The sequence below is a fragment of the Opisthorchis viverrini genome (assembly GCF_000715545.1).
Source record: "Opisthorchis viverrini unplaced genomic scaffold opera_v5_29, whole genome shotgun sequence".
In the NCBI taxonomy this organism is placed as follows: domain Eukaryota; kingdom Metazoa; phylum Platyhelminthes; class Trematoda; order Opisthorchiida; family Opisthorchiidae; genus Opisthorchis; species Opisthorchis viverrini.
The window spans coordinates 1,551,633-1,576,444 of NW_008751685.1; the positions used below are offsets into that span (position 1 = coordinate 1,551,633).

The 24,812-nt window shown below is 46.2% G+C and overlaps 1 protein-coding gene across 1 annotated transcript in view; it reads left to right on the plus strand.

The window, feature by feature from the left end:
* Positions 1-24,812, plus strand: part of T265_02403 (hypothetical protein) — a gene marked incomplete at both ends in the record, with an annotated part of 27,307 nt that continues 2,495 nt past the window's right edge. The window contains 5 exons of the mRNA XM_009166636.1: positions 1-103; positions 133-314; positions 10,055-10,265; positions 16,682-16,728; positions 19,032-19,102. Coding sequence (XP_009164900.1) covers positions 34-103; positions 133-314; positions 10,055-10,265; positions 16,682-16,728; positions 19,032-19,102 — 581 coding nt within the window. The remainder of the gene's footprint in view (positions 104-132; positions 315-10,054; positions 10,266-16,681; positions 16,729-19,031; positions 19,103-24,812) is intronic.

Consider the following 24,812-nt stretch of genomic DNA (forward strand, 5'->3'; position numbering starts at 1 on the left):
TTGTGTGGGGCGCGCGCTTCGGCCTCGACCGTCATGACGGGTTTGTTGCAGTGTTACAATAAGGGCTGTGGACAGAAATATGATGAGGGATCTAATACTGAAGGTAGTCCGAAATAATTTAAACTCTTATAGATCGAGATTCTTGCCAGTATCATCCTGGAGAACCTATATTTCATGATGCGAAGAAGAAATGGTCATGTTGCAAAAAATTCAGTACGGACTTCTCGGAATTTTTGAGTATTAAAGGGTGTACTAAAGGAAAACACTCCAATGTACGTCCTGTTGAGCCAGAAAAAAACAAAACCAATGGCACGGTAGGTGTCCTTGAATTTCACCGGTGGATTATTTTTGTGCCGATATGACGGTGCGGTGACATGGAGTCCGCTACTCACCCCACTGTCCCGCACGGTCTAGCTATTTCGAACGCACCTATTTCCAAAATTTTTCATACTAGGGAGTCGAATATTCCCGTTGGCTCAGTTCGACCACGGAGACTGGTGTCGTGTTCCGTTTGGCCACCGAAGTTAGTCGGGGAATGATTCTGCGGCCGGGTTCTGTTCGTGCATCCGGTCGAATTAGCTATTAAAGGACTTTGATCAAACGTGAAAACCGTTAGGAAGACGTGGCTTTCAAAGGTGATGCCTGATCACGAGTCCGTTACGAAGAGGTTCTCGTACCGGCCTTCTGTTTACTTTGCCTGTCACCCAGTGAACTTTGTTTTGGTTACTTTTCAGCATTCCTGTTCTCTTCAGCGTCAAATTTGTCTGTCATTGGCAGCTGGGAGTATGTGAAATCATCTTAGACGATAATATTCACTGGCACATTTCGCCGCATGAAGTTTTTGAGCCACGGGCTTTAAATGATCACTCTCATCTGGTTTTGGACCCTTTGAATTATTCCTACCCGCTTATGGTGTTGATTCAGATGAACACCAATCATGTGTGACATTCGCCTTCGCTTGGCATCGTCGGACGGGTTGCCCTAAAATGTCGTTCATCTGTGGCACTCTTTCTGTGCCTAGGGAAGGAATCACGAGGGCTGGGATAATAAGAATGATAATCAGTCAGCTGTGAAACCCCTTTAGAGGCGCAGCTGCCGTGCCACCAGAAGGTAGCATGAGGGCTGGGATACTGTCAGGTTGCCCAGGTTAAGTCAAAATGCAGAGGTCCGGTTCAAACCACGGACATTCCGGTCAGTAAATTCACCCTGTAACCAAAGCCGGTTGCTGTACTTGCTACATACAGAAAGGCAGGTACGAGAGAACGTACTAAGGCTGACACCTAAAATTTTTACGAATTTCCGTCACTGTACACCGTTGAGGATTTACTTTGTTGGCTTGCCCGCTCGGGCTGATGACCGCATTAATCCGATCGACAGTACGTCAAAAAAGTGAATCTGTCGTACTAGGGGAGGGGCGAGATGGCCCAAGTGGTTAAAGCGCGCATTTAATGACCGGAAGGTCCGTGGTTTGAACCCCACTTCTGCCTCTTGACTTCCCGGTCTAGGCTCGGGCATCCTGGCAGTATTCCAGCCCTCTTGCAATCTTTAACTTGCATGGCAGTTAGGCACCGAAAGGGTGCTACAGCTGAACGAGCGCACAAGGGGAAACAATCATTTAGATCGCTTGTTTCGAGGTGCAAAATTTAACGGTTGTCAGGTGTTCGGTTTAAGGGGTGATTTCAAAGTGTCCACAGTCATGGTGGCCGAGTTATGCGTAGGTATTGCGGCTGGTGTCTGAATCAAATATGCCGACCAGCTGATCAAACTCCTGGAAGTCCGCACAAAGGCCACAGGTGGTTTACCTGGACCCGAGTGTGGTGCTGCGCACAAAATTTATCGGCTATAAAACATAAACAATAAGTCATGGGTTCCAGCCGCTACAGTTTCGATCACTGGAAAACGGGAGTGAGACATACAGCTAAGCCTTGGAGGCGATGGCACATCTGGTTAGTTCGGGAACTGGGTAGCCACGCACTGAAGCCGAGAGCTTTGAGTCACGAGCACCATTGGCTGGGTCATTGGGCCGTTTCTGCCAATATCACCAACCTTTGGTGAGTTGAGTCCCGAGGTTCCCATTCAAGGAGGCAGCAGTTTTCGTCCCAGCTAAGTTTACTGGCTTGAACATTGTTGCCAGGTAATACACTGTCCATCTCTCGGTCGCTGCCACTCAGTACAGCGCTGGGCAAGAAGAGTTTTGTAAGGGTACTTTCTCTTGGCATGCGAAGTACATGTCCTAATCAGCGTAACCTACAAAGCATGAGTAATTCATTTATCGCAGGAGAGTTCCTTCTTCCCAAGACCATTCAGCGTACCTCAACACTGCTAATCCGATGTTCCTATTAGACCTGACCAATGCTTCGGAGACACCGACGGTCAAGCACTGGCATATTTCATGCCCTTTGCACATGGAGGCTAAGTTTCTAACCCACAAAGCAGTATGGATCGCACCACCGCTGTGTAAGCTCTGCCCTTGACAGATACACTCAAGTCACATCGTCGCCATAGGCAAAAGCTTCCATGGCTTTCGCGATTAAAAAAATACCCTAATCTCAAGCCAGTCCACCGGAACTTATCCAGCTGCTCAGGTCAACAAATTTATCTGCCGCGTCGATTGGCTCACCCGCAAGCATAAGTTGTGGGTTTGTCCCACCCACTCTTGTAGCAGAGCTTTACACTCTGCAGGTGTAAAGCGCATGTCAAACTGTGCGGCAAAGTCAGTTAGGTTATTTAAAATCGTTTGCATTTGGGAAGGAGAGAAATATCGTCTGGATATTCTGTATCTGTGACGGATCGTCCCGGGAGCTTTCGACTCCCGAGGTTTCAGAGGCAGGCAGAGGAATTTCAAGGAGTGTATCAGTAACAAACTTGAAGAGGAAAGGGGAAGGGGAACACCTTTGTCTTACACCACTGGACATGGTGAATTCAGACAAGAGCTTCCCGCACAGGAGTCCGCATATAGTGCCCTTATAAGGGAAATGCATTTGGAAGGGAAACGTTTGATCGCTGGACACTGCCAAAGTTGCTGACGATTGACAAAATCAAAAGCAGCTTTCAAATCTGGCGCCCTTTGAAAACTGGGAACTGGAACTTCATTCGGCTGGTATTCTGTTGTCGCCCCAAATCTTCTAAAGTGTGCTTGTCAGACTTCTCCAGACCTAGTCACCTTTGATGAGTGTGAGGTATAGACCATCCGGGCCATGTGTCTTGTCGAGCTTCAGGATCGATATCTCACGCTGGTTGCTGATGGTGGGTTGGTTTGAATGTTCCATTCAGACCCACTGGGTTCTTACAGCGGTTGTGCTGAAGGAGACCAGCTGAACTGTTTGTTGAAAAGCTCAGCCCAGTGCTCAAGACGGAGATGGGTGGAATGAATCGGTGTTCCCTCTTTTTTTGCATATCGTTTCACTGACACCTGCCTTCTTTTGACTGGTTGATCCAATCGGTTGAAACACGGCGCCGATGTTGCTTGAAGCGAAAGGCTTCTCCATCTCCTGGGACTTTGAAATCCACCAGCGTTCTGTCATTCTTCGGACTCCTGGTTATGCGGTGTCTGAGGGATCTGCGTGCGCCATCACAGTCGCTAGTTGTTGGTGTGGCCTTTTGGGCGGCAATAATATTTGCTGATCTCAACGATATGCAGTGTTTATTCGGTCGAGTCAGATAGTCTGGACAAGCAGTCCTGAAAGCTAAGAGCCTAGCTTCTTTAACCCGCTTCCATTCAACTTCCAAACAATCTTCGTCATCCGCATGACTCCGCGTTTCCCGTAGCTTTCTAGCCCGATCAGCTGGATACTTTTGATGTACTGGACCTAGTGAAGTGGATGATCGTAGCTGCCTTCCTTTGGCACACGTAATGCTGACGGAAGGCGAAGTGCTAACCGGGCCCGGATGACGACATGATCAAAGTCAAGTTTCGACCCCAGAAGAAACGACAGTCCTTAATTGAGGCTGTCCATCGGTAATTGATAGTCACATGGTCAAACTGAGTCCACGACTGTCTTGTGGTAGATGGCATCCAAGATATTCGGTGTGAGCGTTTGTGTTGGAAGTTCTTACTGGCCATGAGCAGATGATTATCTGCACACAACTGAAGATGTCGCTCCCTAACATCCGTACGCTCAGCATCTACCCCAAATCTACCACCCAAATGTGCTTCTTAGTCTTATTCGTCCAACTTGGGTATTCATATCACCTGCCAGACGTCGTTCTTGCCGACCGAAGCAGTCATGACAGATCCTGATAAAACCGATCCTTCTCAGTCTCAGAACTGCAGTCTGTTGGGGCGTATGTTGATAGGACAGACAAATACCGTTTACCACATCGACCTGCGTTAATCTTAATTGAGTCAAATAACCGCACAGTGTAAAGGTGACTGCTTACTGGGATCCAGTCCAGTAAGACGCTTTCAGTCTTGGGGCTGAGTGCACCTCCCGCACTGTGGATACCACGAGAAATTGCACCAGCATCACCGGAAATGTGAGTGAAATGTGGAACACCTGAGCTGATCGTAAGCGGCTTGAGATGCACGAACGAAGTGGGGTCTTGTATTCCTTTTTCAGGGACACAACGTACATCGATAGATGGGGAAAGCAAGGTTTCAGCAAGGGATGCATGTTGCCCAATTTGATTTCAGAGTACGGACGTTACAGGCCTCAACGTGGATCAGATCTTTTGAGGTTAGTGATTATTTTGGTTTATTCTTCTGCGTGATGGTTTAGACACGCAACAGCGGCCTGGGGGATTGACAGGTTGGTGACACTGTTCGACGGATGTGGAAAGGGTGTAGGAGAAGACCGGTGAGCGAAGAGTTTCAAAGGCGCATGATACCTCTCGGTTTCCCGAACCGAGGAAGGTGGTTTGGTTTAGGTACCTTACCTTGAGCTTTTGATTCAAAGGTCTGACCCACAATATTTTTATAAACCACCAGAATTAGCCATTTTCATTTGGCGATTAGATATGGACACTGAAGTCTCACTGAATTCTCAAGTCACCACGCAATTCTGCCAGTTTTGCTACACTGTGTTCTATCTCAAAATAACCAAAACGCAATTGGAAACCTAGGTCATACTTAAAGAACACCTCACCTTCATCGGCGAATTTGCTAATATCTGTGGATGGGCATGAAGAAACAAGTGTTTAAATATTTAGAATTCAGCGAGCTTTTAACCGAGATTTCTAACTCCGTGCATTAACTCGAAGCTAACCTGTACTTCATGTATATACATATATATATATATATAATAAATCATTCAGCTGTAACATCCTTTCGGTGCCCAGCTGCCGTTCCACCCTAAGGAAGCACTAGGACCGGGATACTGCCAGGTTGCCCAAGCGTAGGCAGGGATCGGGTTTGAACCACGGACCTTCGGTCAATAAATTCGCGCTCTATCCGCTGAGCCACCTCGCCATCGTTTACCTGTAACACCTCGCCTCTGACTCAAAAGTTAACCGCGAGACAGCAGTTGTTAGGGTTTTCTTGAGGAACTATGTCCTGAGACAATGACTCAATAGTTTGCCCCACTTGGCTGTAGGGTGCCGGCCTGGCCCAAGGACGCAGTGATTAAGGCTTTACTGTTTTACTCCTAATGCAAATGTGCCTAGCAGGTTCCTTTTGAACATCACCAGGCACTTTGGTTTTTAAAAGTATTTCCACTGTATTGAACAATGCACCGGCGGTCACGGTCAACTTTTGGGCAGTTGGAGTGTACGGTTTTTAGGACCGACCTTTTCTTACCCTCGGGTGAAGGGAGCATTGCTGCTTCCTTAATTTTGGACATGCTGGTCATTGGAGGAAGAAGTTCCTTTTGCAGAGAGCAATATAACTTTACCTCCAGACCGCCTCGTAACACGATCAACGGTGAACCTGAAACCGCCTGTGGCCTCGAAAGTTCATAAGCACATATGTTTTCTCGAGCGCCACCGAACTCCTGGTCCTGATGACCACTCAGCCGCATTGTTCAAGGATGAGGGTGAAGTCCTCAGTTAGCGCTTGTATGATCTGCTTGCCTGTATTTATAAATTGGAGGCTGTCCCAAACATCTGGAAAGAGAGTCGGTGATAGTGCCCATTTTCAAAAAGTAGGCCTATATTGAATTCGGTTGTCACAACTTGACTCCTGTCGTAATAGACTCATGGGGCCGCTTCTCCTTGGTTGCCTGGAAGACATTGACTCGAGAGCAACTAGTGGTTTCCGGTCATGTAGGGGTTGTGTTGGTTACAGATTTACACTTCGTTGGGTCCCAGAACAACGCTATACGTATAAACGGTCTACAACTTTAGTATACCTGGATTTTCAGTTGGTGGGTCTGCTCGTAACACACTTACTCATCAAACAGTGCACCGGAATGCCCCGTTTTTTATGTAATGAGCTCCTTGTACGCTTAGACTTTTGGGCTCGTGAGAGTATACGGAGAGCTCTCCAAAAGCCCCCAGGACATAAATTGTTTGCCCACTCTCCGCATTCCTATTTAATTTCATGACCGACGAAATAATGGAACGAACGCTGGGAGGTCTTTAAAACCCTGCTATCCAAATAGCTACTGATGAAAACCTTGTCGATCTGGAGTATGCAAACAATATCGTTCTTGTCCTCGAGGAGGAAAAAACGGGTGTTTTGGATGAACTGACCAAAGTCGTTTGGTATGCGCTTTGCACCCACTAAGTGTAAGGTGATGTTTCTGGACATGCAGTCACTGAATACACCACTTACAATTTAGAAGTTGGGCTGTTTTCGTACCTTATAAGTGTTATCGATTGTGGTTTTAGTGTGACAGATGGGATCAATGCACGAATTTGTAAGGCTTGGGTCGCGTTTTCTAATTTGAGACACACATGGCGACAAAGCGACATGTCTCCGAATCTCAAGGGATTTGTGTATCAGGCTGTAGTACGGGCCGTTTCGCTGTGAGACGTGGCATCTTCGTGTGGCGGGATTGAGACGTCTTCAGAACCTTAGATCGCGTGGGCTAGTGTCACTGAGTCTTCAACGATGCGATTACCTCAAGCAGACCGTATCAAAACTCTGGACTTGGCTTCTTTCGCCTTTAATTTTCATCCAGATCACCAATTGTCCGTCGAGTTCTGGGAGCTCCTCAGCCAGCTCAACCAGATATTGTTGAGCTATATAGGTGCTTTCCAGATGGTGGACCGAATGGCATTGCGGGCTACAGCTGAACGCTTCAACTATATAGGTGCTTTCCAGATGGTGAACTGAATGGCATTGCATTAACGGACGTGTTCCAGATGCGCATGCCTGCACAATGCCGTCCACTGGAGTTTTCCGAAATGAGCAGCTACCCTGTAGCGAAGCTCCCCACAGGGACTGATTACCACATGGTCCAAATGAGTTGTTTTGCAGTTGGTGTTCTCAAAGTCACATGATGTGAGCGCTTGCGGTCATTTTTGTTTTTGTGAATTCTTGCAAGTCAGATAGCATGGCACGACGCAACTTCGAACCCGGTCTTAACCCTTATTGATAAAACAGTTATGTTGATTACGATGGGGATGACAGTAGTTGTCATGTGATCGGCTTCAATGGGGTAGCTTGAAAACGTGATCGTGCACGTCCAGCTCAATCGTGGTTGTGTGAATTCGGCGAACTCAACAGGTTAATCTTAGTTCATCATTTTACCAAAACTGACGAGCAGAATTGTCGTCTTCTGACACTGAATCTGTTCATGTGCGGCGACTCGCTCCTTAAAAATAGGCTGCTTCGAGTCTTACACCAACCACCACCGCCTTGTAGTTAAGCTTCCGTGCCTAGGACCCTAGCGTCCTCCTATCTAGGTCCGGACGCCTCGGCACTATTCCAACCCACGTAGGGCAATGAGTTGCACACTTAAAAATAATGTCATATAACACCGGCCATCGCGTGGCGCCATCAGCCAGCTCGGTTCACTTGCTGCCTACAATGGGACGGGTAAGCGAGAACATACCACTACTGACGCTTCTCTTCTTCCTCTTTCACATATTTAGTCATCTTCTCCCTACTCCGTTGCTAGCTACATTTACACAGACCCGTTCTTAAGGACTGACAGATCCACTCGGCTCTCGTAGCCATTAGCTGCAATGTCTACAGTTTACGTGGCCACAGACACTTCGAAACTGTTCGTCAAAACCTGTCGCTCGGTTCTTCTGACAGCTTTTAATTTCAACACTCTAAAACAGGCTGAGCAACAGGCTGCTTTTGTATGTACGGTGGACTCGCTTTCCATTGGTGTGTGCTGTCTCTGACTCAAGTACGGGTTGTTTATCTTCACGAACTTGTGGGCGCGAGAATGTGCCTTAGGAGCTCTTTAAGAGTTTCCCCACAAGTTGTGGTGTTGCACAAGGCTGTCCACTCTATCCAGATTTGTCTAATTTAGTTGTTGAGATGACTAGGCGAATACTAGATCTCCAAACCTCCTGTGTTTACATCTCCCCGAACGAGAACCTTGCTGACCTAGAATATACAGATGACATTTTTCTCATCTTGAAACAGCGGGAAGCGCAAGAACTGCTTGAAAAGTAGGTCAAGGTCATCCAGTCTTCCGGCATGTTCTTCGCACTGTTATAGTCATGCTGCAGAGCGTAACGTTTTTAAACATTCCTTTGAGAGTTGTAGGAGTGACACTGGTGGTTGTGGAACCCTACGCGTATCTTGGATTTTGCATGAGGTCTGATGGTTGTGTGACAGACGAAGTGAACGCGCGAATCTCGGGGACTAGTCCTTGCGACTTGTGGCATCGAAAAGGCATATGATCGGATTCCGTAAGGAGGATGACTCAGTAGTTAAAGCGCGAATTTACTGACCGGAAATTCCGTGGTTCGAACCCGACCCCTCCCGCTCGACTATCCGTGTTTAGACTTGGGCAACCTGGCAGTATCCCAGCCCTCGTGTTTCATTAGGGTGGCATAGCAGCTAGGCGCCGAAAGGATGTTACAGCTGGACCATTTTTTCGAGAGGCGGCTGTACAGTACGGGCTGTATTGTTGTACGAGAATTGGCCGCTTCGCACTGGATGACATGGAACATTTTCAGGCCTTTGACCACCAGTGTCTCAGAGGTGTGGCTGGAGTTTGCTGGAACCGGTGGATTCGCAGTGAGGTTATTAGGGGACAGATTCTCTATGTGGTAGAGGAAGAATGCATTCAGCATTGCAGGCTAAAAGGAAAAAGGCTTAAATGGGTGGGCCATGTGTTACGAGTTACTGCCTATTTCTGAGTGGCGGGAACCTGTAGGTGGACAGAATATAACATGATAGAAGGGAATGAAGGATGTTTGGAAAATTTCGGGTGCCGTTGGTTGTGTTCGCCTTCCAGAATGGGGTCTACGTGATTATTTCTGTGCCTGCCTGGCTGCATGGTATGTCAGCTAACAGATGTCAATGACGTTTCTGTCGGCTTCCGTTCAGATTGTCTGGCTGAGTATCGGAGGTGCAGATGTCTTGAGTGTTTGTGGTAGACTGTCCCTGGTGCTCCCCCTGCCTCGGTATTTTTTCATTTCCATGATAGGTTTTTATTTAAATAAACTGGCATGAGTGTATGGCAGTGAATTACCAGTATCCGGCGTTGCTGTCTAAAGTTGCGAAAATTACGTGTTTTTTGGATCAAATTACATGCACTACAAACCTCGTTGCACAATGCTTGATTCAAGAAGGTGCGCTGGTTTGGCTGTCCATGTTTATCCGTTGAGCTCCAGTGCGGTCTCTCCGCCTTTCCCGATGTTTTTTTCAGATTGTAGGGCTTCATGAGAGCGAAGCACCAGTGTTCTCATCTGGTGTCGTCGATAACGGTGCTGTTGTTGGATGTATTTACAGCGGCTGATTGGTGATATATGGGATGAGGAATACTGTGCTGAGCGTTCTTGCTGTTTGCCTTACTTTGGGGTTATGGCTGCTAGGTTTTCAAAACTAGCATTATTTCGGTGAAAAGTTTCCCTAACTTTTGTCGCCTGTTCCCTCTTGTGAATGATATAGCCTAGCATGTTAAGTTAGGTTCTTTACTTGCGGCACGCGAGCCGAGGATATTTTTGAGGTTCATCCGGTACCTATTGTTCTCCTGTTCGCTTTATCAAGGATTCTGCGGAACTTTCCTCCGTACCGCTTACTCCTGCCGCCCCTGCTCCTCTTCCACCAGTCAGCAACTCACAACCTCGGCCGTCTCCTTCGGAACCCATGTGTCAACTATCCGTAGAAGTCACACCTAGTTTGAAAACCTTACTGAGCAAAATGTCTATTGAACACAAATCGGACGCTCACGGTACTGGTGCTGTCGAGGAGGATACAGGTACGCCAGTGTCTTGTTTTTTTTCAATGTATGTACCGCTGGTGTTTGTTTAGTCAACAGTTGAAAACTTGCCTTGGTGTTCATGGACGGTAATTTTATTCTGCAAGGTAATTTGAGATAAACTAGTGTGCGGCGCTTCATGGCAAACCGTTTTGCTTGATAAAGTCACACTGTCCCCAATGACAAAAGTGTGAAGCCTCTAGGGTGATCCTCTCAATATAAGAACATTGCTTCACTCACTTAAAGCCATTATTTCTACTTACAAAAAAAAAGAGGTCTGTTTTTGAATGAGTCGACTGTAGGAACCCGATCCAATTGCCAAAATTCATCAGCAAAGTTGTGCATCTTTTGGCAAAGAAAAACACAAAGAACCCGGCGTGCACCAAAATTGCATTTATTCCCCGAGGAGGAGCTAAAGGGAACATTCTGGTCCTACTTTGGAGTGGGTGTCTCCAAAAATAAAATGGTAAAAGTTCAATCGTTGCACACTTTTGGGGCCTAGCTACCATGTTACCCGGAGGATATGCAAGGGCTTATATACTTTCAATTTACCCAAACCTAGACAGAAGCAGTTAAGTTGCCGGAGGGTGGATTCGAACCACCGACCTTCCGGTCAAAATAATTTCGCGCCCTGAGCTATCTCTATTTCCAGAGTTTATGCATTCAGGTTTTTGAAAGTTCCGAAAAATTGCTGTACCTTACGGGAATGTTTCAATAGACTGCTCAATGTTCCTTTGCTTGATTCACCACCCTTGTCAATACGGTGTAACTCTCATTAATCTCCCCCGGTCCACGCGATACCTTGACTGTCGCCTTGATTGTTCGGTGTGCTAGTTAGCTTCTGTCCACGTTTTTTTAGTTTTGTCCCATCAGCTCCCGAATCCATCTCAGTGCGTGTGATGTGATCTGAAGTGGGCATCGACTCATGACGGTAACTCACCCAGTGGTGCATAGTTATCATGAAAATAGCTATTTCTTCAGTGTTTGCATGTTCGGCAGTTTATAGTCTGGTTTAGTTGCTGACGGACATTCACTGCAGTGATTACGGTCTGTTTGATGTGGATCTGACATCCACGTTTTACAACCTGTCACTCACTTTAGTATCAGATCAAGGCTTATGTATGTATTTTGATCGCCCAGTTGTTTGGTTTTAGTAAGAGCCGTACACATTTTTCGGAAGAAACTCGAAACAATATGTATTGGACACTCAAGTTTGTCTTTCGACGCCCTCGATCATACTCTTTCCATCCGTTTGTTCCTTCTGTGGAAGTGCGTTCAAGTAGCCGTCCTCGAACACAAAAAATTACTTAGTTTCAAGGCGACATTTCCTCCATATACCATATTTTGCAGCGTCAGTTTCACTCACCTGTCCGAGAACAGGTGTACTGAAAATGTACCCAAATGTACATAAATCCTCGAGAAATACACTCATTTGCAAATCAGTTTGGTTTTCACGAGAGACTCAACTGAATCTCTCGTTTATGATATTCTACAACTGAATGTGCTGCACATAGGCCGCCTCATGAATCAGTTGGCACGATATTCGAGATGTCGCAGCACATTCAGTTGTAGAATATCAGAAACGAGAGATACAGTTGAGTCTCTCGTGAAAACCAGATTGATTTGCAAATGAGTGTATTTCTCGAAAACAGTCCAATTTGGGTTCAAGTAGAACATCAAGTTGACGGAAACTCGGGGCTGTGCCTAACTGATGAGCCCCAAGAAGGGGAAACCGATCGTGGGCTGTCAACAACCTTGTGAGCAGTTTCCTTTACTTAACTCCTCATTTTCTTGTATTCTGTTTTCGCCAACTTTCGCTACAGCATCCTTTAAATTGACTAGCTGGTGTATACACGTATCGTCACACAAAGCGTGGTTCTCGAGATAGCTCGGCGGTTAAGGCGTGAACTTACTGACTGGGAGGTCCATGGTTCGAATCTGACCCCGGCATCTCGACTGCTCCTAACTTGGCTTGGGTAAACTAGTAGTATCTCAGACCTCGTGCTTCCTTCGGGTGGCTTGGCAGCTAAGCACCGAAAAGGCGTTTACAATTGGATGATTACGACCACAAAAAGGCACGATACCAAAGAAGTACTTAAGAGGAAAAGGCTGAGCTCGACTTTCTCTGTCGCAGTGCGTTTAAGCTCAGTATATTGCGCCTGCTTATAATATCTTGACGATCTTGAATTCGGATCTGTTCAACTAAGGTACTAAGTCAAGCAAATTTCAAACAGTTTGGAAACGCATGACCGATGACTCATGTCGTTCAGAATAACCCTGTCAGCTTATACTCTGTCTTGATTAGTGGCCAGATCCATGAGTTATCTCAAGGGGACAGAAGTACTTCTTGAGGAACAAAATCCTGAACTCTCCAAGGAAGTGCGGATGGCTTCTCTGGATAGTGCGGCAGACGCTCGATGTAGATTCTGAGGTCTGATCTCTCTTCGACGTTCTCCTCTGGAGAATTCAGTCTGTCAATCATAAGAATCAGATTTCAGTGGTCTTTTTTGTTTCACTTCCAACTGATTCACATTTGTGCATGAAGCACTCACGGCATGTATCAAAAACATGTCCTCTTCAATCTGATCGCCCGATAAGTATTACTCATTCCTGGGGGGCGAGATAGCCTAAGTGGTTAGAGCGCGAATTTACTGACCGGAAGGTCCGTGGTTCGAATCCGACCTCCGCTCCTCGACTTTCCCTGTCTAGGCTTGGGCAACCTGGCAGTATCCCAGCCCTCGTGCTTCCTTCGGGTGGCATGGCAGTTAGGCACCGGAAGGGTGCTACAGCTGAACGCTTTCTTTTCTTTCTATACCTGTACATCAATCACCCTTCCCATTCATAAGCGTACACCACCGGCCTGTCTGACTTTCTATCTATTCCTTGCACACTTTCCAGTCCATGTCAGATTAGCTTCAAGTACACTCCGACGTCGAACTTTTATGCAAAGTACTAACCACCACTTCACCGTAAATAGGAAAATTTTTTAGGAAAGTTTTAGGAAAGTTTTTTAGTTTTTAGGAAAGTTTTTTAGGAAAGTTCTTATGCTTCTAGGCCTTAACGGTTAGCTCTCTTCGTGGATAGGCGTCTGGCACATCGGAAATGATATATGTAGATGGATATTTTATTGCACCAACACTCAATTTTTGGTAGAAATCGTCAAACCAACGTTGTCTCCCCCCTGTCGATGAGAATTCAGTGTTTATCCACAGCGAAAGTGCCATCTTCGCTCCCTCGCTGAGGATGGTTGGGTGGCATAGCTCCCTTGTCGCAACTCTGTGTATTGATCTGAACCAACCAGAGAATATTTGAACAGTAGCTTGAGAGAGAGAGAGAGAGAGAGAGAGAGAGAGAGAGAGAGAGAGAGAGAAAACACGACTGAGTGAAGTATCTGAAACAACGCTCCTAATATTGAACGTTATGTTCTCTACTCGATCGACTGTTCGTGGGTATTTTGTATCCGATCCATCGCCATTACTTTCGTAACCGTAATACTACTGATGGAGAGGCATGCGAGTAGTATGTTTTCTTGTAAATTCGCTTTGCATCTCTTGAAAAGGGAGATCTATTGCGGAATTTGTGGGGGTGCTTTATCGCATTTGCTTGCACTTGAGCAACGGATTTTCAAGAAAGTTCAGGAAGACGCTTTCAAGAGAAGATGGATCTTCAGTTTTTGTGAACAAGATGCATGTGAGAGTTTTGCTTTCCTGTCTAATTAGTCTGTAACTGGTCATTTGGCATTTTCTAACTGATAATTCCGCAGCGGAGGCCTTCTTCCCTTCACTGTTAGCTTTTACACCTGCACTCTGTTAGAGAAGGTAACCCTGTTCTTGTCAACAATGTCTTTTCACAAACGCTATCAATAGTGGGCTTTTTCAGCGCGGTTTAAGTGACGCTTCTTTTAACTTCAACCGTCCACGCCACCTGTCTTCCATTACTTCACAAATCAAGGTGATAATCTGTGCGTTAACCATTTTACTCCTTACCCGAATTAGAAATCTTGATGAGGAAATGGGGTCACACCTTAATTGGTGAATGCACTCAGTTATATGGATTTTATTTTGATCTATACTGGCGCTACCCAAGGCGACAATGTAGACTGGATAGATCAACGCCACTGTTTGAGCCGAGTCCTGTTCCATGCACTCTAGATAGACTTTAGTTGTGCTGTTTAGAAGAAGCTTGAACTCGCCCTTCAGCAATCTTACCAGAGCCACTTGCTTGGTCGCAATGAAACTGCTGTGTTTCTTGTTTGTGAGTCTTTTTTCGACAATAAGGCTTTTGGGGAGAAATTGCAGTTGGTTACAACGATCAGATGGGAGTACGGTGTTGTTATTTACCATGCGAACGGAACTTCGCTCAACCCACAAGAAACCCGGGGGTCGAGGCATCCCAGGTAAACTTCATAATCAAACACTTTCCCCAACTTATTCCACAGTTATTCAACCCAGACCGCAAAAGATGAAACTTCAAATAAGTGAACCTGCAAATCTATTGATGTTGAGGTGTAGAGGACAGATATACTGGTCACAGGAACGACTTTACCGATAGCACCCGTTTCATACCATTGGAGAAGCTATGGGAAGATTACAGCTCGAGCAAGCGAAACTGGATCGTGTGAAGATACAGCCAATCAACTAGGAAATCACGTGACATGAAGTTGTTCGCGTTGCTAATACGGGTTTCCCGAAGCTAGTCATTTCGCCACACTGAGCTTGTTGCCGGTTGAAAGGAGTATGCATCGTTTTCGCTGCATGTGTCGTTGGTGCTAGAGTTCCGGGTGTAGACATTAAATAAGTGAAGGTAGTTGTCGAGTTATTAGGTACTTGTGGTTTTGTGGAGCGGTGCGTAACCAAATACATACCCGGGTTATCATTGAAGTGAAGTTTACGGTACGAGACTGCTCACTCGCCTGATATTTTCACCTCAGATCAGCCACGCACGAGGCTCATTGCCGAGCTGTTTAGACTGTGTTTTAATCAGTTAGTTGATCGTAATTTCTGAAGAACATGACAACGAAGCATTTGGAAGCTGCTACTGATGAGGATACTGTTCATGTACAGATCGGTGCCTCTTTTGTCCGCTGTATGGATGTTTAAAGCTGCCAGCCCTACCACTGAGTGGCATTCAAGCATTTGTTGCGGTTGGTCGTTGACTGTCGAGAAAAAGTACGACCTGTGTCTCTGTTTGTATGGTTGTCACTATGGTTTCTTCACATAAATCTGTAAATGGGGGAAGTACGGGCCGTGAGGAGTGACAAAGAATGTATACGAGCCGTCTCGCTGGGTCAAGGTTAATTTTGCCACTGTTCAGCACCAGTGTGTTGAAGTGCAACACTCAACAGCCGGTTGAGAATTGAGGATGTACTACGCACTTATGTTTACAAGAGAATCCTTCCGACAGGATGGCATTTAACCACAAGTTGGCCGCCTTTCTGGAAGATATGGTAGTATTGCCACCTGCATCTCATGCGCGTTTTATTCGTAATTATTGAGGCTTTTTCAGTGATGCATCACCTTAATACTTTGAGGTTTTTCTGTTCTCGACTCCTATGGAAGTAGGCCTGTTACGCAGAGCTTCTGAGTAGTCTCTGTGAGAAATACTTCTGCGTTAAACTTTTTTCATTAGGAGAATCCGAAAGTATCTCGGTGTCCTGGGGCTCAATCTGTGGCGGCGAACTCAAAGCGCTTACACCCCTCGAGACATGTTAAATTTCTCTATCGGTGAAAGTGCGAAGTTGTTCAACGTGAAGAAAGTGTAGAGGCAAGATTAGAACAAAGCATTTTTCACTCCTGCTTGATTATCCTTTTTTAGGAGAGGATGGTAGTATTGCCACCTGCATCTCATGCGCGTTTTATTCGTAATTATTGAGGCTTTTTCAGTGATGCATCACCTTAATACTTTGAGGTTTTTCTGTTCTCGACTCCTATGGAAGTAGGCCTGTTACGCAGAGCTTCTGAGTAGTCTCTGTGAGAAATACTTCTGCGTTAAACTTTTTTCATTAGGAGAATCCGAAAGTATCTCGGTGTCCTGGGGCTCAATCTGTGGCGGCGAACTCAAAGCGCTTACACCCCTCGAGACATGTTAAATTTCTCTATCGGTGAAAGTGCGAAGTTGTTCAACGTGAAGAAAGTGTAGAGGCAAGATTAGAACAAAGCATTTTTCACTCCTGCTTGATTATCCTTTTTTAGGGAGAGGTGGCTCAGTGGTTAGAGCGCGAATTTACTGACCGGAAGGTCCGTGTTTCGAACCCGACCTCTGCCTCTTGACTTCCCCTGTCTAGGCTTTGACAACCTTGCAGTATCCCAGCCCTCATGCTTCCTTCCGGTTGCATGGCGGCTAGGCGCCTTTTTACAGCATGCTAACTCAGCTCTGAGCGAATAACCATTTTATTCTCATTCTGCTTTTTGTTTCAGTCAACGTTGTTGTGGGAACCAGTTGCAAAAATAGTGGATGCAAAGCTGTAAGTCTTGTATCCGTACTCCGCAAGTGACACTTGTCATGCGATGTGGCTTGTTTTCTACATCATTTGCTCACATGTCGTTTTTGTTTACTGACGGAGGCACTGAGTCTACCGTGTTCATATCGCTCATGTGGTCTACGTACCTCCATGTTGAACTTACGTTTTATAGTTTTATATACACTGCTTCATGTGATCTAGCTCTCCTCGGAATTGTAACTTGTCTTCGTTTGGGCTGATGGTTTGCGTTCACTTACATTGTCGTTAAATTGGTTCAAACGACTCCACGGTGTTCGTTGTTCTTACCATGGTCAGTTTTATTCATTATAAAACCAAATGTCGCCACCCAGTGGTTGAAAATTGCACTAGTTATATTCGTACCGCGCCCTACTGATTCACTTTCAAACGTTTTGCATATGGGTAGTTTTTGCGTCGTGCAGTGGCAGTCGTAGGCCATGAGCACCTTGTTCTGCTATGTATACAGGTCGTATGCATTTTTAGGCGGAATGCTGTACCCGTGGTAACCTGCGTATCCGCAGTCGTCTTTATTCAAACCGTTTTTGAACCGCCACTTCCTTTGGCCATGAGAATCTGGGAAGTGTTGCTAACCGATGAGTGCGTCATTCCCTATGATGTGATGCCAGGTGCCAACCGAACGCCTTTTAACTGCATTTGGAATCGGTTACTTCTGGAAGCTTCAGGTACTTGTGACATATTCATTCACACGACCAAGTTGGCACTGTTTCTCGATTAGAGAACGGAGTGTGTGACCCAATCAAATAAGATCTTCGTGGACAGCAGTAACTATGCCCAGCACATAATTCCACCACCTCTGTGACAAGGGACATTTAGCTTCCCTTTGAGTATGGAGGGTCCCACACTAGATTGTGGCTGGTGACTCTTCCTGAGAGAGAAAGCAAAAGCGGTAATAGCGGTGACCCCCTTACTCAAGAGATGGCCAGTCATTGATGGGTTGACAGGATTCGTATCTTGCGCACAAATCGCCGTTCCTCTAGTACTATCACCAATAAGATATGTCTGCAGTTGCAACCGGTACTTAGCCAATGCGTTTGGATAATGCGCGTGCCTTTTTTAAACGAGGTTATGCAGCCAGCTAGCGTAATGTGGAAAACAGTCTGTCAGGTTGTTGAAAAGACGTATTCGTTTACCCAACTTGTGGACTGATATTCTTCTCCTGGTATGTGCAGTTGAACCAGTTTTATCCTGCTTTGAGTACGGCAGTGAAGCATCGGTGTTGAACACTGATGTCATGCTGTCGATGATGATGATGATCCTGCTTTGTTGCGTGATAGTAACTAGACTCAACTGACCATTCAGCCCGCGTCACTGTATCCTGGGAAACCGAGAAACAATGTACGCTTGTTTAATTCTTTTGGGAATTCATTACCAACGCGCACTCCGTTAGTCTCTCGGGTGATTTGTACCTTTGTACCCTTTCCGCTTAAACTATTCAACCACGCGAGGCTAATCAGTAGTATGGTTAACCCACGCTCTTCTATTCTCGGGCCTCGCGAGATATGTTGATGACTCCCAACAAAGATGAAAGAATTGTACACTTTTAGGCAGGATTCCACACGGATCTCGTTATACCGCACGTCTTCAGACGCTGCTACGACCGATAACCCTAGCCCGCAGGAGACTGGACAAGAGTTCGGTACGCTTGCCGGTCCGGCATCAAGATGAGTTCTGATTGGCCGAGAATCTGGACCCAACAGCCGATCATGACCCAGTATTGACCAAATGCCGGTTACCGATGGCGCATCCAGAACGCGTCAGAAATTCCAGAAATTTTTACCCGCCTACGCTATATATACGGAGTGCTGTACAACTGTCCCTGACTTCGTTTTGGACATTGTGCACCTTTGGTGGTTGTTTTGACGTGAACGCTTGGGAGGCTGAGACCGAGAACTAAGCTGAGGAAAACACCGTTACTACATTCTGTTTCTCGGACTTTCAGCACAGTGACTTCAGATTTCAATCCTGTCGACTTCCCGCGAATTGCGGTTAGATGGCTCGTTTTGCTTGTGTGATTCTCGATAGAATCATCAGTGTATCATTGTGGACGTTAGCGCCTCCATTCTTTATAACACTACCTTCATTCACACTGAGGAAGCGCGTTTCTATGATAATAAGTCATGATTTTCATAGAAAATGTCCGCTGGTAGTTGCAAGTTTAACTTGACCTTCCAAGTTCAAATCCAGATTTGAAGGCTCAAAACTCCATCGCATTGACATTCTGGATGATTTCTACTGAGTGTTATCCGGCAACATCTCTTGTGTTTCAGACCTATTCGGGCACGGCGGCGGACAACGACTTGTGTTTGTATCATCCAGGAGTTCCCATATTCCACGAAGGGTAGGTTCGTTTCTCGTCAGAATTTTCAGTGAAACAAATACATCACAGCGCCAGGTTTTAGCTTTTCTAACATCTCAAAAGTTGTCTACATCGCTACTTTTGAGGTGATCCCGATGTCATTATTTTGCTTCTTGCAACAACTACGGCAGTGTTGGGCACTGATATTATGCTGTCGACGATGATACCGAGTCCAGATCCACTGAACTAATTTCTTACTGACTATCAAACGCGCTCCTTAAGCACATGAAGTAGAGCGTCTTAATTGCACGTGCGTGTCATTGAATCATTTCAACTTTGTTTTTTTTCTGGGTGCGCTATTTCCGCATCTTTTTATGACTTGTTGAGGCATCCTCTTACTTGGACAAATGTATGCCACAGCTTGACGCCAACAGCGGTACCACTTACCTAACTGTATACGTACGATACCGCATTATGTTGATGGGTCTCACGACTGCCATGATTATTGGTTTTTAATTCCGCCTTACTCAATTCGGCTTCCCAATGAACATAGTAGTGGCTGACGAGTATGAGTTAGAACTCACACAGCCAATAGAGTAGGGTGGTCCCTCCTAAGAACTCCCTTTTCGAAGTCTGAATCCTTCCGACGCACAAATGCTCTTTCGACACACCTGTTGACAGTATTTGGCTCGGGTCGAAATACTCCATCAGCAAACTGTCGGGAATGGCGCATCATGCTACTTTTACCGCAGTGGTCCTGCGTCGTAAACTTTATCCAGCAACTTTTGACTCTCTGAAGGTGGTCAAACGTGTGCCGTGATCAACAATAGGTAGATGGCTGAACGCCGAGCAACTATAGGAGGCGAGATGGCTCAGTAGTTGGAGCACGAATCTGCTGACCGAAAGACCCATGGTTTAAACTCAACCTCTGTCTCTCGGCCTCCCCTGTCTAGACAACCTGGCTTAACCGCAACTCTCGTGCTTCCTTCAGGCGCCATGGCGGCTGGGCACCGAAATGGTGTTACAGTTGGACGATTATTATTATTGCTATTGTTGTTATTATTATCAGTGTTATATAGAACATTCCAATCCACATAACCCTGTAGTCTCCAGCGATACTTTGAATTCAACTGCTGGGTAATAAGGTGATTCGGTCCATTTGAAACAGCTCCCAGTGTTTTTTATCATTCCGAAATATTTTTTATGTTCTACAGGATGAAATACTGGACCTGCTGTAACCGCAAAACCAGCGAATTTGAGTCCTTCATGGAACAAATCGGTTGTGCTACAGGCCGCCACAATTGGACGGAGAAAGTAAGTTCTCCGATAGACCCATACTGCTCTGTAGTGTGCAAAATGGGAGGGACCGTTGCGTCTATTTGTTCCTCGCTGTTGAATAATGGCTTTTATTGAAGTTGATGTCACATTTGACGCCGCTAGCGTTCTGCGGTTCACCCAGACATACATATTCACTTGTGTCTCCTAAAAGATACATCCAGGTTGATGTATGGTGTATTGAATCGCCAGCGCTGCTCGCATATCCAGCTTTTCCACACGCGAATACAGGACAGCATGACACGAAAAACAACTGGACATCCCTGTCATAATTTTGACCAAGTGCAGTGGTTTAATCGATCAATTCATCAGCCATAAACCGTGTACTGTGGGCACATTGGTTTCAGCTACTACAGTTTCCATCACCGAGAGTTGGAAGAGTGTGGGAGGCTTGGGGGCGATGGCATGTTTATTTATTTCGGGAAGCGGTTACCTATGCATTGAAGGCGATATTTTTGATGCATGAGCGCCAACGATCACGCGATTAGGCCATTTCTGCTATTGTCATTAACCATTGGTGATTTGAGTCTTGGAGTCCCCATCCAGGGAAACGGCAGTTTTTCGACCCGACTCAGTTCAGTGGTTAATGTCAAGCTAGTGAACCCTGCTGCAAAATGACTGTCGTTCCTCTGTGGAGGCAAACGGCATTGATTGTAGTGGGCGGCTTTTATTCAGTACCGGGGAGAACACAAAAATTGGCCAGCAAACTCACCTACGCTGGTCATACCATCTTCCTGGATGGGGACCCCGAGAAAGTCCATATCAGTGGTAAGAGACAGTGTCAGACATGGTCCATCTGCGCCCTCAATGGCGCTCGTGCATTCAAGCTATTGCCTTCAATGCGTAACTCCCTTCCCAATCCCCCCATTTGACAGGCCACTGACAGTGCTGGGTTCGTGCACCAATTTATCATCTCCCGCCTGCAATGCGCACCCACTCCACCTCCCCGAATCATCGGTGAACGAAACTGCGGCAGCTACAACCACTGTAAGACGAGTACGCGGTTATTACAGCTAGCAATGATGTTGATGACTTTCCAGAGGTGGGCCGCTAATCCTCTCCGTGGTTTGAGTTTTTATGGGTGCTTCTAACGACTTCTCAAAAGTAACATTGACCGCCATGACTTTACCCCTTAACTTTACTATGCTTCGTGGGTTCTACAAATTCCTCTTCACTTTTTTAATGTTTATTAATAGCAGGTAGATAATCAAAATTATCTGAGCATGTGTCATACTTTTACTCCAGTTTACGCTACCAAACCTCCTTTTGCATCTGTACTCAACTGCCAGAGCAATTTACTGTGTTGCTTCTTGAATTACCCTATCTGATACCGGAATACGTGTGCTGGGACGCCCCAAGTGGTTAGGGCACGAATTTACTGACCGAAGGTCCGTGGTTCGAACCCGACCTCCGCCTCTCGACTTCCCCTGCCCAAGCTTGGGCAACCTGGCAGTATCCCCGCCCTCGTGCTTCCTTCGGGTAGCATGGCAGTTGGGCACCGGAATGCTGCTACAGCTGAACGATACTTGTGCTGTATACTTAGGAACCGTGAAACACATGGCGGCATTGACTACCGTGAACACGATACCTTAGTTGCAAGCTTGCATTCATCTTTTTACTGGTATCGGTTGCTTTTTTCGTAATTCATAGTACTTGGTCTATCTGCTGTCTGGATATTGAGACAGTTTATAGTACATTGCCAGTCATTTCCCTCTCGGTTCTTCACTACTGAAATGACCTGCTTGAGTCAGTCAGAACCGAGGAGGGTGGACGGGTTTCTGGTGGGTTCACAGTTGCGTCTCTTGCCAAAGCCAAGTTCATGTGCGAATGGGAGTATTTTTTGAAATCTAACCAATATGGGTTCAAGTAGAAGTAAAGGTTTGTGGGACCGTGCCTGTCTGATAAGCCCGAAGTGGAAGTACGAAACCGGTCCTGGGCTATCGAGCGGTTTTCAGCAACTTTATGAGTAGTGTGCTACAACAATGCCTTGCGATATCTCAAATGTCGTGCAACTGAAACATGAGGGGGCTTGGTGCAGTACATCCAGTTGAAGCGGGCCATCATAAACGAGAAATTCAGCTGGATACAGTTGAGTCTTCTGTCCAAACCAAATTCCTATGTAAATGATAGTATTTGTCAATGGTCTGCTATTATTCTGTGACTTGCGTAGGTCACTCTGAACTGAGGTACCTGTTTAGGATTCAGTTAGTTGCGGCACAATCAAGATAACCAAACGACAACGTCACATTCATATCCGTCTGCTCGAGAAGTAAACTGATAGTTTGACATTTGTGACTATCTTATCTCGTAACTTATCAGAATGTCTATTTTCCGTCCTCTTTTCAACGCTGCCACAAAAGAGACCTGTGAAAGCGTAATGACACCGTTAGAAACTGAAGAAACCTTATAAGTGGAGTGAATCGATTAGCCTCGCTTGTTTCTTGATTGGACCATATTCGTGAACCTCTCCAGCCACCCACTGGATGAGTTTTCAGCCTCCTACTCTTCTATGCACCAGTGGAATTAATATCTTCTACCACGTCACAGTATGCCGATGCGGTGCCTTTTTACACCTATAGGATGAATAGTCGCCGGCTAGCTAAGTAAGGTTTAGGCTACATGGCCGAAGCAGTGCAGTGGACTTAGTTGTGTCGGTTTGTTAGTTGATTCCCCACGAGATGCCTTGTCGGATATCATATGGCAGCTGTGCCTGAGGTCATGATCACCAACCGCACAAACAAGTCGGCCTACCAGTGTCCCTTGGTAACGTCGAAGGGGCTGGGCCTTATCGTGCTGCTTTGGTTTGCGTAGCTCTGTACTGGAAGACGCCCATTCAACATCCATAGAACCTCTCTTACCATGGTGGTCAGTGGATAGAACCTGACAGTCTTCCGGTCTTCCAGGTTGTGGATTGGAATGAGTTTCGTAGTTTGTTCCTTAAAATTCCAGCCACCGGCCAGCGCTGCCTTGTGGTCATGCTTGAGTCGAAGGCTCCAGTTAAGTAACCCAATCGTCCTGCAACCTAGTTTTTGGAGTCTTAGCAGTATCGCAGCTCACTTTCAGCAATGAATTTTGCAAGTAAAAGTACTTTATAACAGTGAAGCGCCTGTACGTGTTACCGATGTATTGCTTTCAATGTGGATAATAGCCCTGAAACTGTCAATCAGAGCGTCACGAGACCGATCCCTCTACACCCAACTGACGCTCCCTGCCAACAACAGTGGCCTCTTGTTGCGTTTTTCGGGTCCGACCACACATCCTCACAAATCATAAAACAGTCGAGGTGGGTCATAAAGGAGCCTCTTACCATAGGTCTCATCGTCATGCTTCTTCCGGTTTGTGTGTTGTCAGGTAGTGAAGGTCGTTAGATCCTAAAGTTCTCGATTTCCTTCAAGTTCTCTAAAGGACTATTGTCCTTTAGAAACTAATTTACTCGGAAAGTGTTGTTAACCTCACTCGTATCGACATGAGCGTCTGTTTCACTTGCACTTGCTTTACCTGGCAGCCAAATGAAACGAAACAACGAACGTTGGTCGTACAAATGGTGTAATTGGTCACAACAGATCACAACCCTTCAAAGAAAGGGAGGGTCCCTGTTTGGAAGTCTTCCGTTATCTCCATCTTCCAGTTTATTGTTCACTAGTAAGAAGCCTATCTAGATATGATTCTCTGATGTTTACAAGTCTCATGGACTATTACTCCTATGAGTACGATTACGTATGCCGAATAGCCGAATGTGGTAGGCATTAAGATTCGGCACCCTGATGTTGTGACGATGCAAATTAGCAGCGCACGTCAATTCAGTCCCTTCATAGGCACTCCACCTTTGTCTAGTTCTCACTGTCAGGGTGTATGTATGCTCAATTTGCTGCTTCTTTGGCCCGCAGTCTATTCGTGTCGGCAATCCCTGCGACGTATTCTAGATTCATGTATGGGCGTGAGAAGTGCATGGTATATTCGTCGGCACGTCGCAGTTTTTTCACACCGGACTGACCGACTGATGAGTTCGTTCTTTGGTCGTACTGTACATTGATCCGGGAATCAAGCCCCTGCTTAAGAGCATGATTGCAACCTGTACAGCCTAGATAGGCTCGTTGAATTGTTGATTGCACCTGTGTAGAGGTTGGACATTTTGGCCAATCACAATGTAAACGAGAAGAGTGCATGTGAATCAGGTGTGACAGGGTTCGGTGGGTGCTGACGGTAATCTGGGCGATCTCATGGACAAGTTGGAACGGTAGTTTGCGGATCAAGAGCTCAGTGCTCTTCTGGTAACGGCGAATTTCGCCCAGTGCGACAGTGCCAGGCCTGTACCGATGAGGCTTCTTCACACCACCAGTCGCTGGCGCGCTCTTGCGAGCGGCCTTTGTGACGACCTGCTTCCTCGGGGCCTTGCCATCTGTGGACTTCCGGGCAG